Source organism: Aythya marila (assembly GCF_965140915.1).
Source record: "Aythya marila genome assembly, chromosome: 4".
NCBI classification, from domain to species: domain Eukaryota; kingdom Metazoa; phylum Chordata; class Aves; order Anseriformes; family Anatidae; genus Aythya; species Aythya marila.
Window position 1 is genome coordinate 5,427,612 of NC_139045.1, and position 16,652 is coordinate 5,444,263.

A 16,652-nucleotide genomic window follows, 5' to 3' on the forward strand; every position below is an offset into this window, starting at 1 on the left:
CTCTGGGCATGGCTGTGATGCAAATAATCCCAACAAGGGTAGTTCAGGAATGGCTTGACCCTTTTGTTTGCACTCTGGGGCATCCAAATGCAAAAATGCTTGCCAGCGAGGCATGCACTACCTTGGAGAATCCAACTCATGCAGAATAAAAGCTGTCAAGAAGGTGGTGCAGTTTTGCCATGGTTCCTGTTTCTTTGGCTTTCCTAACAAGTTTCAGATAGACGTGGAACTTTTCATTACAATAAACTTGTGTGAACTGAAAAATGGGATCAGGTTGCTGCATCTGGCTTAGCTTCAGAAATGGAAATACAGTAAGGGGATAAACGAAAGGGCCACCCACTATAAAATGTGGGTGACCAGTATAAGGAAAAAACAAATCTTTAATGGATATTTATTCCAAAGACTGTTACAAAGAAACTGCTCGCAGTCTGATGTTGTGCCAAGCATAGGGGATTAAACTTTTTAATGACTTTATGTTGATTAACATCCAAGACATCTAGGAACAAAGAGGAGATTCCATAACTCCACATAAAGAATATTATTTTCAGACTAGACGAGAGTGCTTGAAAACATAAGTCCAGAAAATATGGCAAAATGTAGCGGGGAAGAGGACAAATTGCAGTCTTAGCTGCAGAGTCAGCTTATTCTGAGGATGGGGGCTGGACCTATAGTTAATCCAATGCTATGTGCCAGAACCCTAGGTAATTGTGTGCTGATCACCACTAGAAGAGCACAGTGTCCTTTTTGACTTGATCTATGAACTGCATAGGATTAAATCTTTTTCTCTGGACTTTTTTTGGTACCTTTATCAAGAAACGACTGCCACTATTCTGCACCCCCCATCCCCTGCAGATACGAAACCCGAGTCTACTTTTTTTTCTCTTTTTTTTTTATCGCATGACTGTGACCCTAAGGGATTTCCACATTTTTGTCCCATCCCCTCTGTGCTATGGTCCCTAGTGCTGAGAGAAGTCTTGCCTGGAGATGGAAAGGGGCCCATAAGAGCGAGAGGAGGGCGTAGTCAGAGTGCGATGTCTGGAATGAAAGATGGTCCCTCGGTGGCTATTGCAGGCTGAAACCAAGAGCAGCCCCTGCTCACTCCAGGGCTGCAGACAGAAATGTAGTCTGAAGCCACCCTGTTCTTGCCTCCTGGACTGCATGTGCTGAGCTCTCTCTTCGGAGAATTGGGGCCTGGGTTTGTTTGAATTAATAGTGAAGTCATTACACTATGTAAATATGTTAGTGTTCATCTGGTTTTACTCACAAGTTATTCTTGCCTTGCTGTGTTGTTCATGCTTGCTTGTTTGTGCAAAATTAACTAGGAGCATTTTAAAAGAAAAGGAGAAAAAAAAAAAAAAAAAGGGTAAATAGTGTTGAAACCTTGATTGCTACGATTTTTACCACAGGCTGAAGTCGAGTAGGCAGCCCTAACTTAATCATCTAATAAGAGCATGATGACTTTTTAATGACGCTGTAAGGGTCCTTTCCTTTTCTGCCATCTTTGGCCTCCTTTGTGTCAAGTGTGATAATTTGCCTTAATAGCCTCGCATTACGTTTTTTCCTTTTCCCTGTTGCTGAGGAGCCAGCCGAACAGGGAGCAACCCAAGACTCACCACTCGACAGGGGGTGGCCGTGCCCCAGCCCTGCCCCAGGGTGGCAGCTCTTCAGGTTGTCCCAGTGGATGAGCACTGCTGGCCCTGCTGCAAGCACAGCCGATGCTGGAAGGAGTCAGGATGAGGAGCTGCAGCTCCTGTACTGTAATTTTTCCTGCTATTGTGATGGGGAAAGCCAGGTTGCGTTACAGGTTCCTCCTGTTTCTTAGTCTTATGCAGACCAAATGTAAGATCTGAAGAAACATCCTTTGTCTTCTTCGTCGTCTTCTGGCCGTCTCTCCAGCTGACATGAACTCATGTTTCCTTCAGGGCTGTCCTTTTAAGCAGGAGGGCCAGAGAAACTGCATTTTGAAAACTAGTGTCTTAAACGCTGTGTATTCTGCAGTGCAAAGTGAACTCTGCAAGGAATACCTAGGAGTCCTTTCCAGGATGAGGACTGCAGACACTGCACAAATGGTTATAACTTGGAAGCGTTTTTCTCTCCAGGCTCTGGAGCAGACAAATGGAATTTTTGCACCGACTTCAATATGACAGGGTTTCCCCCTTGCTTTTCCTAGACTTTGTGGATGTGTAAAAGCAAAGGAAGTGTATTTCCTCAGTAGCTGTACTTCGGAAAGTAAAGCTGTCGTCTCATCTTTCTTGCTGGATGCATGTTTGCAGGGATGGTTCCCAATAAAAGCTCCACCCCGAGAGTGTATCACAATTTGGGGACATGCAGATCCAGGTGTTTGAACAGTGACTTGCTGCCAGTTCCCAGCAATGTTATTCTGCTCCCAGTTGTAATATCTGAGTACCTACCTGCAGTTTAGTGCCTGGTGCTTTCTGTGCCACAGGATCTGCTAGCTGCTTCCATCTGGGCAATGTTCTGAGATGAATAAAATAACCCCTACTTCTAGAGTTAATAGATCCCGAGGGAAAACTGTTTTTGGCAACCTACTGCTCATCCATAGCAGTAAACACGCTGATCAAAAAGCCAGAAGAATCCTACTCTGGAACAGCCAATTAGAGACAAAACTAAAAAGCAAAACCATTAGAGAAGGGGTGGGGAAAAGGCAGAGATAAAAGGACAAGAAGAGTCTGCTGCGAAGGCTGGACATAGAACAAAGTGCGTGTCAACAAACCTTTATTCTCTGAGCGGTCTTTGGTGATGCAGTCGAAAATGACATAAAATCAAGACCTAGAGGCTTCCTGTCACATTGATTTAGCACTACATTGTTGGCTTCAAGGATTACCTAACGTTGTTTTGATGCTGTCTGTTGTTGTGCTGTTGGTGGTAGTTTACCAGGCAATATGAACCACATACATGTACACTGGGACAAAACCCCTAAAATGTGGGGACAAAATGACTCTTCCCCAAGCTTTTGAACCTTTTTAGTCATCTCTTTTATAAAGTACCAGTTTTGTGGAACAGGAGGTCTCCTTCAGACTCAAGATTTGTTGCAGTGTAGGAGGTCCCTGCTCTCTCCAAAGGCTGAGTATTGCTGTGCAGTCCCATGGTTGTGATGCAAGGGAGGGAGGAGAAACTTGAGCACCTGCGTGCATAGTGCAGGAAACGTGGTATGCTTCCTTTGACGTGGGAGGATTCAGCAGTGACACCAGTATGAGCCTGAGGCTGGTAACTTACCTTAAAGGTGTGATAGCACAGAAAGACTCAGAGCTGAGCTGCCTTGGGAACTGTGATATCCTGGCGGACATGCATCCTGGCAGTCGTTTTATGCTGTTTTGTGGTATAAATAATATATATCTGAAGATGTTTTGGGCATAGTGTGCTGGCCTTTAAGTCATTTGGAAATAGAGCTTATTCCAGGTTTTATAGATGGGGAATCAAAGTAGCATCAAGTTGAATAAACTTTAAGGTGTATTAGTGTAAGTGTCTTAAACCTATGAGTTTATACTTTCACAGCTGATGTGGAACACACTAAATTAAGGCCAACACAGTGCAAATAGCAGTGTTTACCCAGGCATTCAATTGAGCCACTTTAACTTTGCACCTCTGTGACTCTGGAGTAACTCAGTTCAGCACTACAGCCTTCTAGTTTGGCTTCTCTGTATGTCCTCCTGAAGGCAAGGCCAGCTATAAAGAGACACCCATTTACCTCTTCCCAGCAGGACACAAACCAGAGAACAGGTAAGAACAGGTGTTGAATTGTGAGCTGTTGAACAAGAGGTTGTGCTGTCGACCAGAAATGCTAGTTGACCACTGTATGGCTGGAAGATCGCATCAGATCACAGTACAATTGAGACTCCATTAGATGAAAGGTCTTTGGAGGTCTTCTGGCCACACTGGAAGAGGTACCATTTGTGCTGGAGAGCCGTGTGTGCAATAGGGCAACAGCTCCCGTATTTATTTTAAGGTGTTTGACTTCTTTCCCCAGGTACTGCAGCCACATGCTTCCTCCCTAAGCACATCTCCCCATGCAAGTCCCTGTCGCTGGCCGAGCAGGAGGTTGTTTTCCACGACATTTTGTTGGGATGAGGAAAGCCTGAGTCAGGACCCGCGTGAGTCCTGCAGCCGTGCCGGTTCAGAGAGCCCTCAGTGAAGTTTGTTTTTTGGTTGTTAAGATCTCAGTTTTCTTTGGCTCTCGCAAATTGTGAGAGCTTGGACTACTGCATGTTTTAGAAATGTTCTTCCCCTGGTGGTCTAGCAGCGGATTGAGTATTACTTTCAAACACGAATATTTATTGTCTTAATAAGGCAGGCTTCTGGGGCCATTAGCCACACAATTTGAAGGAATGATCTTTGGAGGCTGCAATGTACACATCCGTGATGTAGCACCATGTCAGACTGAATCAGACCTCATAAACAGCAGTGTTGTTTTAAGCTGAAGAGTTAAAAATAAGTTATTGTTCGAAGAAAGTGTCTGTGCTTAACCTAGAGGCAGAAGATGGTGCTGTTCTCGCTGGGTCTGGCAGAGAAGTGGGTCAGAGATGTTTGAACAAGAAAGAGGCTTGGGGAAAAAAATAAAAGATTGGATCGTTAAGCTTGTCATGGCAACTGAATGGAGTAAATCTGTTTCACTGCAACTACTGTGAGTTTTGCTTTCAGGAAGGGTCTGTGCCACAGCAGACACCGAGAGTTGAGAGTTTCTGATGAGATCAGTCTGAGACAGGATCCATGTCTGGAGCTGTCTGAGAGCACAGCGTGATTTCCTCCATGGGATAAATTAACCGTGGCTTTCTGCTTGTGCACAGTGAGGTCCCTCGCTATCATCTATGCTTGTGTCGAGCTAAGAATAGAAAACAGCAACATCAGCAGTGCTGTGGGAAAACTGCACTGCTCCAGATGGCTGCTGATAAGCTCTTTTCTCATTTGGGATTAAAAACAAAATAGTAGTAAATGGTGGTCATTTCCCATCCGCATCTTAATTTACATGCTCGCTTCACAGCTAGGAGAAAGCGAGGCAAAGTATGTCTGCTAGACGTGGATTTGTCTGAACACATGTGAGAAGCTATCAGAAAGCAGTTCAGTCACCTTGCAGGAAAAAAAGCTATAGGAGGAGGGTTTTTGTTGTTTGTTTGTTTTGTTTTGTGCTCTTTTTTTTTTCTTTTCCATTTTGTTTTATCCAATTTATGTGGTTCTGAGTGAAGAGCTCTTATTTCCATTGTTACAAAGGTTTGTGTCCTGTGAGATCCCATTAGGTCTTTTGATTGCCTTGCACAGAGAGGATCTTCGTTCCCTCTCCAGAGTTGACTGGGACAAATCCATTGTGCAATGTATTCATCCAGCTCTACAGGCCACGTGTTGCATGCAACTGCCCCATCAATCCTGATCTGCTAAAAAACAAAACAATTTTGAGATCTCTGCTCAGGATCAAGCCTAACCCAAGGAGTCAAACAGTGACTTGTATTCTCTGTAATTATTCTTGACATCAGGCTATTTGGTGAAAGCATATGTTTGCATTTCCTAATTTGTTGGCATGCTTTTACTTTGAATTAATTCTCAGAGAGAGAGAGAGAGAAAAGCAAAAGCAGACCTGGCACCCCTGTGGCTATTTCATGCGTTTGCTCTACGAGAACAAAGTCCTTGCTCAGAAAGAGAGCTCTGCCCTGTCCAGAGCAGGACGAGAGGACCATGACTGAGCCAGTTGGTTGCTTCATCGTGCCTGATGGCTGTGGGATATTGAGCAACGTGCACAGTCCTGAGAGCAAAGAGCAGCGAGCTCTATTGTTCGGCTCTAATGGGGAGGGTGGAAACCCTGTTCTCTCACCTACAGTTCAGTTCATGATCAATAAATTATGCGATCAATAAATTATGCGATCATCCAGTTAGCACACTGGCTGTAGAAAGGTCAGCTTCCACCTCTCTGACAGCCATTGTTTTAGATTTTATAAATGTATAATTAATTGGAATAAGGAAAATAAGCTTTTCTTCTTAAGGAACAAGTGAGGAACAGCTAATTCATTTGTGGTCAGCTGTCTCACAGACACGGTGTGAAAATAGGTGATATGAAAAAAGAGGTCTTTTGACAGCAGAAAAATATTTCTGCTGGATGTGATAGCATAACCTAACAGTACGGGTATTCCTGTAGGGTATTAACGACTAGGGATCACCGGGGATGTGCAAGTAGTTGCCTAAATGTGATTGCTACTACGCTGGTACCTAGGAAGCAGGGTTATTCCTAGGATAACGCGAGTATCCATTTCCTGGTGCCCTTTGTCTCACCTTTACAGCAGCTCCTGCCTCTTTGCTGGGGGAGTGCAGTGAAGGATTGTCCTGGTAGCTCCGCAGTGCTCTCACTTGCCAGCTCTACTGCTGACAGAGGCTTTTCTCCCGTTCTGCAGGTCAGTTCCCAGTAACCAATGTGGGATGTTTGTTAGAGAGAACCTGGCCAAGTGTCTGGTGTGGTAACCAGAGTGAGCTTGTCATTTATGCGGTACATGAGACTGAGGCTCTCTTCTTGAGCACTGCTCAGGATCCACGGTAAGAGGGTAACAAATAACCTTCTTGCTGTTTCTTCTGCTGGGAGTGGTAGTAGCAGTGATCATCTGCCAGCACTGACTCTGCACCAGGACTTTATGATGTGTTTAAAAAAAAAAAGAAAAAGCTTTAACTGCTTTTGGGGGACTCCGTACTGGTATCTGTTACACCAAACCACTTATTTAGGTACAGCTCCTCTCGGTGTTGGAGGTGGGTCTGCAGCCAGCGGTGTCTGGGACTGCTTGTGCTGGGTAAGTGATGACACAGCCTAGGTGAGGATGCCAGTTGCTCTTCTCACTTTTCTCTGACATAGTTTGCTAGCACAGCGTGGAGTAGCTTCAGCATAAAAAGAAATGAGACGACATAATATGAGCAAATGGGAGCCCGGTGACTAAGACACTGGCCGGGAATACTGTCTTCAAATATTTGCTGGAGGCCACGCTGAAATTCAAGCCCTTATCTCCCACAGCTCTATAACGTGTGCCTGCCATCAGGCTATTCACTCACCCTTCAGCACATTACAGCATCTGTCTTACTCTTCTGCTGGAGTGCTTCTGCGTTACGTTTTATAGTGCCAGACAGAGAGACTCGGGCTGCCTGCCTGCACAGCACCACGGCCCCACCACTCGGTGTTATTCCAGCTTGTGGTGAAACTCCGTGGTTCAGGGCGACCACATAAAATGTGCGGGATAGCAAATGACTCCAGCAAACATATCAAGAAAGCCTCATTGCAAGTCAGCTGAGGAAAGGTGCTAAGCTAGATTTCCTCTGGCAAAAGGGGAAGATGAAATTAGAAATAAACCTCACTCCTGTAGGCTCCTCAAATCAAAGGCACGGCATTAGCCACTTAGTCATGGAAGCGAGATAATCACTTGCTTCCTCAGCCTCACTGCGAACTTAACACAAAGGAGAGAGCCTCAGTAGTGGCTCTGGAAGGACTTTTTCAACTCTGGAGGAAAAAAACAAAAAACACTTCCCCCTTTATAAACTGCATCCTTGGGTATTTCTATCATGTACTCTTGGCATTTTGAATACAAACTCAGGAAGGACCGGAATGGAGATTCCCTCTGCCTCAAAATAGAAAAGGATAATGTTTGTATGTTGCTATAACTTAGCTGGTAAAGGTTAGTCGTGGTGGACTGATGTAAGGGACATCCTGGCTCAGAAAGAGCAGCACCCATTTAAATACCTAGCCTGAAACCCCCAACATAAAATCCAGTACATCTTTTCTGTGCATTTTGGTTTGGGACAGATATTCAGCAGTATATTTTATAGGAGGATACAAAACCAATTGGCATGTCTGAGGAGAAAACATCTCAGCAAACAATGCCCTTCATCAGAAAACAATCTGGAAATGTGACGCTATCACAGGCAAATCTAGGTTGTACCATGCTAGGAGTGACATGATTGCATGTAATCTGGGCTAAAAAAAAAAAATAAATAAAAAAATTAAGCAAGATTGTTTAAATGCAGCTTCAGGGAGTGCTACATATTTTATCTCAGTTTCATCTGGTTTCCCATAATATCAAAGCCGTGTTTAGTGGATAGAGATTTACGACCAGAAAATGATATGTAGAGCTGAAGAATGTGAAGGGATGAAGTGCCTTGTAGAATTAGTTATCATTGCTGGGGAAGTAGAGCTGGTTTACAGCTTGCTTTTTCCCTCTCCATCTGGGACTGATTTGTGTCTTTGCATTGTATATAGGAAATGTTCTCTGCTATTCTCCAAACGTAAAGACTGTGTTTTAGGCACTGTGGTGTAAGAGTTTCTGAAAACCTTGACTTATGCATGGACTCTTGTTAGTTTGTATGTTTTTACAAATATTTTTTCTTTATCCTGTATCTTAAACTATATATACATATTTATACTTAGATGCTCAGCTACTGCTGGCAATGGGACAATTATGAACACATTTTCCTTCCCTCGTGTTAGCCAAGGCTATGTACACACTATATTATTTTGTTTTATTTTTGTGTTTTAATACTGAGCACGGTGAAGAGGGAGAAATAACTTTGTGGGAGGTAGGAGTTATTCCAGTGAATGTCTAGTGACTAGGAGACACGGCTATGTAGACATTTTTGTTTCAAGCTCCCGGTGATTGATAGCTAAGATGCCAAATGGATGGCGGTTTTGGAAGAAAGATCAAGGCAACTGATGGCATCAGGCATTTGCAAGAAGGTTTTTCACAGAGCTGGCTGGCAGCTGGTCTTTTGGGGCTTTGAGTGGACTTGCCAGTTGTTGTCCGAGCTTCATGTAACACAAAATGATTTGTGGATGTGCTGCAGTTGTTGGCCTGTGGTAGGGGAATGCTTTGGCTTATTTTTAATTTCAAAAATGTCATCTTGGTTTAGGACAGGGCTCTAGAGTGGGACTAAAGGCTGAGTTACATGTATGTTGCTTCTCTTGGCAATTTTGAATGTCAAAATTGCCTTTTGTTACTTTCACCGTTCTTAAAGATCAAGTTGAGAGGCGCATATCTTAGATGTCTTTTAAATGTCACTCAGCCTAAAAGCCAAAAGTAAAACAGACACTAGATATGGTACGCAAGAGCATTCGTTAGCACCATTCAGAATCAGGGAACTCTTTTTTTTAAAGCTATTTGAGGAACCAAAAGAAAACTGCAAGTAGGCTTCTTGCTGACAAGTTGCAGGTGTATACCACATGCCCATATTGGAAAAAAGATGCGGTTATGAAGGTCTTGATGACAGACAAGGGTCTAAAATGCCTTCATCTCCAGGTTTTAGCTAGTTCATCTGTTTTTTATTTGCATTTCCCTCTGCTAGCAGTGTTAGTATTTTCCAAACTCAGTAAAACCATGCACAGATCTATACAAAATTACTTTTCTGCATTTTCAGTTATTTAGTTTAGTAAGGTCTTACTTTAGCTATATCATAATTTTTTGGTGATTATTCCTTGCTGAAAAATCCAAGAGGAAGGACTGATAAGATTGAGCAGAGAGCATTTTATCTAGGTCTGCTTTGCTAGAATAGGTAGAATCCACTTACGCCTTGAGCGTACCATGCAGGTGAGCATTTGCATTTGTCTCTTATCACTACTCCTAGCTAAAAGATCTGACCTCCTCTGATGAATGAGGGTGAACTTGAGAGGAAATGCTTATTCTTAAGGGAGAAAGCCTTATGCACACGCCTAGTTACTCTAAACAGCTGCACTCTAGCTTCACTCTTCAAAGATGCATATATTCAGAGGGCAGGAGTAACAGAGCAGCAGCACTCTGGAAATATCCAGGCAGCTCTTTTGTTACTGTAAAATACATTTTGAAAAAGAAAACAACTAATGAAATCACATGGAAAATGGCGTGGGTCCACCCAGCTAGAAAATCTTGCATGTTTTTATTATCAGACCTCTTTCTTCTCCAGTTCTCAAGAGAATGGCACAGAGACAGAAAAAGGTACTTCTCCATGTAAAAGAATAGTTTTCACAGCAAATTCTCAACAGCCCCCATGTTTGTCTTTCCTGAGAACAATAAAATCAAGTCTTGATTAAAAATATTTAAAAAGTAATAATTCTACATTGAAAATTAGTCAATTGAGCTTTTTGTTTGTGTTAAATAATTGCAGGAGTCATTTTTAAAACAATAAAAGCAACAATTTGATTCATTTAAAACACTGGAGAAAATTAGTTGAGGAAGTGTAAACATCATTTTCCAGAAAGTGCCCAAAATTTATTCTCATCTTTTTATCTAAACAAATTCCTCAAGTATAATTTTGAGGAATGGAAAAAATCTATGATTAATTTAATAGGCAGTAAAATTAGATGCAGACAGTGAGCATAGTTTGTAGCTGTGTGGGAGTCAGCAGAAGGGATCCTGGAATGTGATGGTGTCATTATGTGTCCTTAAAGCATCGTGGCTTTTCCTTTTGTAGCAATAAACTTGCCCTTCACTCTTTTTAGAGGAGAATATAGAACCTTCTAACCCTCTGCTTAGGAGACAGTTTTCCTGTAAGATAATGTTGTTTTTGATGAAAATGGGAAAAATTTGTATGTCTCTCTCTGCTTTCATGAAATTATATGTGCAAGAGATTTTGTGCTGTATGCCATTGGGACGTTGTCTAACAGTTGGCAGGTTTAAGGAGTATACTAAGCACATAAGTAAAGTAAAGGTTATCAAAGTGAAATGCTGAATGGAGATGTTTGTTTTCTTCCAAATGGTGTGGGTCAGTGGGGAGTGGTGCAATTGCAAGGGAGTTTGTACCAGTGTGGTGTGGACACTGACTGTAAGAACAGTGACCTTACTATCCTACCTGACACCTGTCAAAGCAAAATTCCTTCATGGAATTAAGACAAATTCGAACGTTACCTGTTGCAGACTGTGTATCAGGACTTCCAGCTACTGAGACAAGTTTTCTGGCTCTGTTTTTTTCTTCACTGTAGAGTTTTAAGTTCTCGTCTATGAATCAGAGGGCTGAGAACTTGGAACCCACAGAACTACAAGTTCTCTTGTGCCAACGTATGTTTGAGGCAAGAAAAGATGATCACCAAGGGACCTGGTTGTATTTTTGTAATTCCTGACGTTGTCATACAGTTCCACCAGCAGCTTAAGCATAAGGATTGCTGTAAAGTGTCCCTACCTCTATCTCCTAGTCGAAGCAAATGGTATCTCACTTGCAGGTTTCTTCATTTTTATTTATTTTATTTGGAAACGGACTATATACATCCCTTGCACACTGATTCACTTTTCTTTTTACCCACCAGGCCTATCCTTGCACCAACGATAAGGAATGTGAAGTCGGGCGGTACTGTCACAGTCCTCATCAAGCAACATCTGCATGCATGATATGCCGGAGGAAGAAGAAGCGTTGCCACAGAGATGGAATGTGCTGCCCTGGGAATCGCTGCAACAATGGTACTTCTTTGGTCATTTCTTCTTTTCCCTCTGTAAAATCAGCATTTTGATAGTATCTACTGAAAAGAGATTTCCAAATGTTCTCAGCAGAAGTATTTGTTTCTGGGTAACTCCAGTTTCTTTCCTAAATCAAAATAGAATCCCTTTTACTGAAGGGATTTTATCCAGTATTTTCACTGAAGCTGAAAATATCATCAGCTATAAGCTTTACTTGTCTTTTTCTTTTGGCTTAGAAAAGATGCTGAGTGATCTTCTTTCTCTTCTAATTCTAGAGAAGTGCAAGATCTAATAATCATAGGAAACCAGTCTGATCTGTGACTCCATTTTATAACTGCATATCCATTGTGTGGTTGGACAGGGGAAGTTTTATGCTGAACGAGCCAAGAGAAATAGAGGTCGTTAAAGAGTAAAATTAGACCAAGTGGATTCATGGTTGTCATATCAATGCAGGACCAGATGGTGCCTAGCTTGGAAGGGGAAGGGAAGAGAGGCAAGAAGGGAAAAGAGGGACAGCTGTGACAGTGCAGCATGAGTTGAAATTCAAAAGCTGTGCCAGGCTAGAGGCTGTTCAATCTCCCCTGCCTCCTTCCCCTTCCTCCCCCTCCCTGAAGCACGCCTGTGCAGGAAGCCACAGTTGCCATTTCTGATATCCTGCACTGCAAGGAATATATGTATGTATTTTTAATGTATCTTTAAACCTTTTCTCCACTTCATTATCTATAATAGTAGTTTTTACGTTTAAGGCTTCTGTACAACCAGACTTTTTCCTCCTCTGGGCTGGGGAAACCGCCAGATGATGAAGCCACTGACAAAAATCACAGCATCTTTTCAAGTGCTACATTCAATGTGTCTTGATTTGCAGGAAAACTGCAAAGAATCCATATTTGTAAGGAAGCAGAAGAGACCCAATCAATCCTAGAGATACTTTCCCTGGGGGGGGGGGTTCTAACTGTACTGTTTACATTCCCACACTCTCCTCTTGAGATCAGAGAGAGATGTCTCCAAGGCAGTCTCCAGATGCTCACCATAAAGCCAGTGTGACAGCAAGACAGTGACAGTGAGTGAAGTGCTGCTGTGATGAAACTAGGGGCCAGGGATCAGTGACAGAGCCATGATGAGAGCTGAGAGTTGCTGAAGCTGAGCCCAGCACGCCCTCGCTTTCATGGTTCCAGTCCCAATCCTGGCCCAAGTATGTTCCTCAGCTGCTTTTCCTCTTGTTGAAATCTACGACTGACCGACTTTTCCCCACAGGTATTTGCGTACCTGTAACTGAAAGCATCCTTACGCCTCACATCCCTGCTCTAGACGGGCCCCGCAACAAGAAGAACGGTCATTATGCTAGCAAGGATTTGGGATGGCAAAACTTAGGGAGGCCACAGTCCAAGCTGTCACACATAAAAGGTAAGAGCACATTTGCACTACACTGTCTCGTTAGTTAGTAACTCTCCTGTTATTGCTGTTTAAGTACAGCAATGCAAAGCAGCAACAGTCATTTCCCAGGTCATGAATCTCTATCGTGAGAATTCAGAGCACAACTCCAGAAGTGATGTAACATCAACCAACAATTCCTGTGATTGAAATAGCATCTGCCGTCTTCTCTGTATCAGAGGGGACCGAAAATTCATTTTTCAGTTGTGCAAGACTGTACACATCCTCTTCTTATAACAGTCATGTAATTAAGCACTTGGCATTGTGCTTACAAACCTGTAGTCTCCTTCCTAAGTCTTGGGAGAGTTTGCACCAATTACCCTCCCAAACCTTCCTAATTCATCTCTTCCCTTGTGTTTATGTCCTTCAGATAGCCACAGATGGAAATATCATCTCTCCTTTTTCTGAGCTTCATTGGCATCAGTCTGCACTGAACCTGTATTTTCACATTTTCCCCTGAGGTAAAATAGTTTGCTTACTCCTTTTAGGACACGAAGGCGATCCCTGCCTGCGGTCATCAGACTGTATTGAAGGACACTGCTGTGCTCGCCATTTCTGGACCAAAATTTGCAAGCCTGTGTTGCACCAGGGGGAGGTGTGCACCAAACAGCGCAAGAAAGGCTCCCATGGACTGGAGATTTTCCAACGATGTGACTGTGCCAAGGGGCTGTCTTGCAAAGTATGGAAAGATGCAACCTCCTCTTCTAAATCACGACTTCACGTATGTCAGAAAATCTGAGTGAGGACTGGGAAGGCAGCATCAAGTGACTGTGGTTTTATGTATTTAATGCGTTACAGCATGGTGGGAAACAAGGACTGCACGTGAAAGAGGAGTGGCTTAAGCAACAGTTAGGGTAGGAGTAGAAAGAAGTCACAAATGCATTTCTTTTTGAGCTGGTGGCAAACACAAGAGCAGCTGGAGATTTCCCACTGTGCAGTTCTTCTGTAAATAACTCCTACAGGTTGTGGGAAATGCTAGTATGCAAACAAGCGCGGTGGAAATTAATGCCACTTACCTTGCTGTGCTGTCCCATGATGTTCCGGGGTTCAGTGTATGGGCTACAGGGGTTTTTCCAGCATCACAGTGCCTGCTAAATAAATTGTATACATTGTACATATAGGAAGCAGTGCATTCCAGGAAGGCTTGTCTGTCAACACGTTATTGGTCACTAAAATACACATGGCAGGTGTGAGAGAGGGAAATGCAGTTACTGTGAATGTCCATACACTCTCGTCATTCAGGGCTGACACTTCAGCAAAGCGCTCCTGCAGGACAAGAGTGCTACACAAGTGCTACATTTTGCAGGCCCTCGCAAAAGAGGTGAAAACTTGCCATCTTGCGATTCCAAGACAGCAGCAATTTCTCTAGTCAGAGGCCTTTAAACAGGGTTTTATTTCGTATATTTAGGTAAACTGAAATGCTTTATGTAGTTCAATGTCATAGTATGGTACTTAATCGCTTGTATTTGTCTCGGTTTACTGCTAGTATACATTGGACTGAACAGATGAAGCAAATACACGCATGCTGAATCCAGAATTATATACAGGCAGTTGCTCGTTAGTCCTAAATATACTTTCTTTGCCTAAACATACATGCATTATAGACATTTCCAAAAGAGACAGCAGAGTGTTGAAGTACATAACATGAAGAGCTATGAAATTGTGCCACTGTTGCTGTTGTAACAGACAGTGTAGGCACTCGTTGGGGGATTTAGCCCATAGCACTATAAACTCAGAGTTTTACATTTTAATTGTAGCAATGGGCCACAGTTTGCTAGCAGTGTTCAATCTGGTTGCACTCTGCAGAAGCGTAAATGGATTTGTTTCTTAGAGGTAGCAAAGAAAAAAGAGTTGGCTCTTGTGAGCACCTCCTCTCCAGCAGAAAAGGCTGCAAGAAGATGGTGTGACCACACTGACCTGTTAAGCATCACGGGATGTTGCAGCACACCGGGCTCGTGTGTATCCAACCTGAACTTGATCTTTTCTCAGTCTGGACTGTTCTGCCAGGAGTGATGGAAGTACGTGGACTGTGAAAACAGCTAACAACTCTACATTGTTTGTGTACTGGTTAAAAAAGGACAGCCTACATCGTTTGATTTCTATCACAGGTCTTTTCAAACTTTTTTTTTTTTTTTTTAATTTTACTTATTTGCAAGTATTCCTTTGTATAGACATTGGTAAAGAGACTGATAATTTTTTTTAAAAGTCCAATTCTATAACTGACCTAATGCTAAACCATAATTAGCTGTCTAAAATTACCCACTGTCATGTTTTATAACACAAGAGATCTTTCTGTTTAATCAGTTCTGAAAGCAAGGACACCAGTATATAGTTTTAAGACCATGTCACCCATACTTTAAACACCTTTTTCCACTGACATGTCTCTATCAGTGGTTGTTTTAAAGCTATAGCTTTTATACACCCCTACTCAGATTTCCTAATTAGAACACAGACCTCAGCTACGTTACCTTTATCTTTCATAAGAGTATAAATAAGAGTAGTTCACAAGCCTCTTTCCCTACTGGAGTTGGTTTTTATTGGTCTAGAGGGACTGCTCTGAGATAGTTTCTTCTGTTTTTAATAATCTCGGTCAGACTTTAATCTCACAGTCCTACCAATTTAACTCTGGTTATTTCTGAGGAGTTTTTCTCGCATAATTGAAGCAGGAATAAGGCTTACAAATAGCATCATTTCAAATATTCAAAAAATACAGGAACCAATTCTGCAACTGTTGTTTACACTGACAGAGGAGCTCTACTGCCTTCATTGTGATGACATGTAAAAGAAAATGTAACCCAGCTTGAGCGAGGGGTAGGGGGGTGGGAGGGGGGATTGCAGAAATGGGCTCTCAGCAATTTTTATCTTTTCCTATCATTGGCCTAGCCCCCTCCCTTTTCCTCTTACAAACCGTAGTTATTTGGGATAATTTATTTACAGGAAATGTTTAATGAGATGTATTTTCTTATAGAGATATTTCTTACAAAAAGCTTTGTAGCAGAATATATTTGCAGCCTGTTGACTTTAATGTAGAAAAATGTATAATAAGATTAAATATATTAAATGTCCTTTCCTGTTCCTCCCCAAATCTTTTACCCAAGTTCTTTTCCTTACCTGCTGCTTAAGAAGAGTAGTTCTTTCTGGAAGGCTATGCAAACCTGTTGGAAAAAAGCATATATGCTTTTTAGCTGTACAAGAAAAAGAATCTGATCGTACTCGTGTCTCAAAACCCTATGTAGGCTAAGTTTCGGTAAAACATGTGAAGGTCATCTTAAAATCTCCATGTGTCATTTCCACAAAACTGGCTTAAGTGGCAATTATCTATATGAAAAAAAAAAAAAAAAATCTCTTGAGAGAGAATTTCCACCTGAACATTCAAGAATAAGTTTTGAAAGTAGTGCATCTAGGTGCATAATGTTCAACCAGGCTAAATAAGATGCTCAGATACATCCCCTGGATAGTGATACAAACCCGAGAGACTCACAGAGATTACAGCCAACATTCAAGTTACACAGCATTTTGCTATAGGTTTTTGCTATTTGTACAGCATACAACTACATTGCTCCAAGATACATAGCTAGCAATTCCGAAATGGCAGATAACAGCATTCAGCTCTAACAAAATGAAACAATTCATATGACACAACTGAAAATATTGCTACTAAAAACAGCCAAGTTTTGAACCCAGGAAAACCCCTGCAGATCTCAATAACTATTGCAAAATAAAAACCGTGGTTATTGAGCAATGGTCTCAATATTCTTGTTGCTTGTTTCTGGGAACCCTTTGCTCAAACATATGTACATTTGGAGAATGGAATGGTCTCCCAGAAGC

At 42.2% G+C, this 16,652-nt stretch overlaps 1 protein-coding gene across 1 annotated transcript in view; it reads left to right on the forward strand.

Annotated features, from left to right (window-relative positions):
• The window catches only part of DKK2 (dickkopf WNT signaling pathway inhibitor 2), a 43,356-nt gene extending 27,037 nt beyond the window's left edge, over nucleotides 1–16,319 (forward strand). The window contains exons 2-4 of the mRNA XM_082758550.1: nucleotides 11,246–11,396; nucleotides 12,648–12,797; nucleotides 13,313–16,319. Of these exons, the coding sequence (XP_082614676.1) occupies nucleotides 11,246–11,396; nucleotides 12,648–12,797; nucleotides 13,313–13,563 (552 nt within the window). The 3' untranslated portion in view covers nucleotides 13,564–16,319. The remainder of the gene's footprint in view (nucleotides 1–11,245; nucleotides 11,397–12,647; nucleotides 12,798–13,312) is intronic.
• The last annotated feature ends 333 nt before the right edge of the window (nucleotides 16,320–16,652 follow it).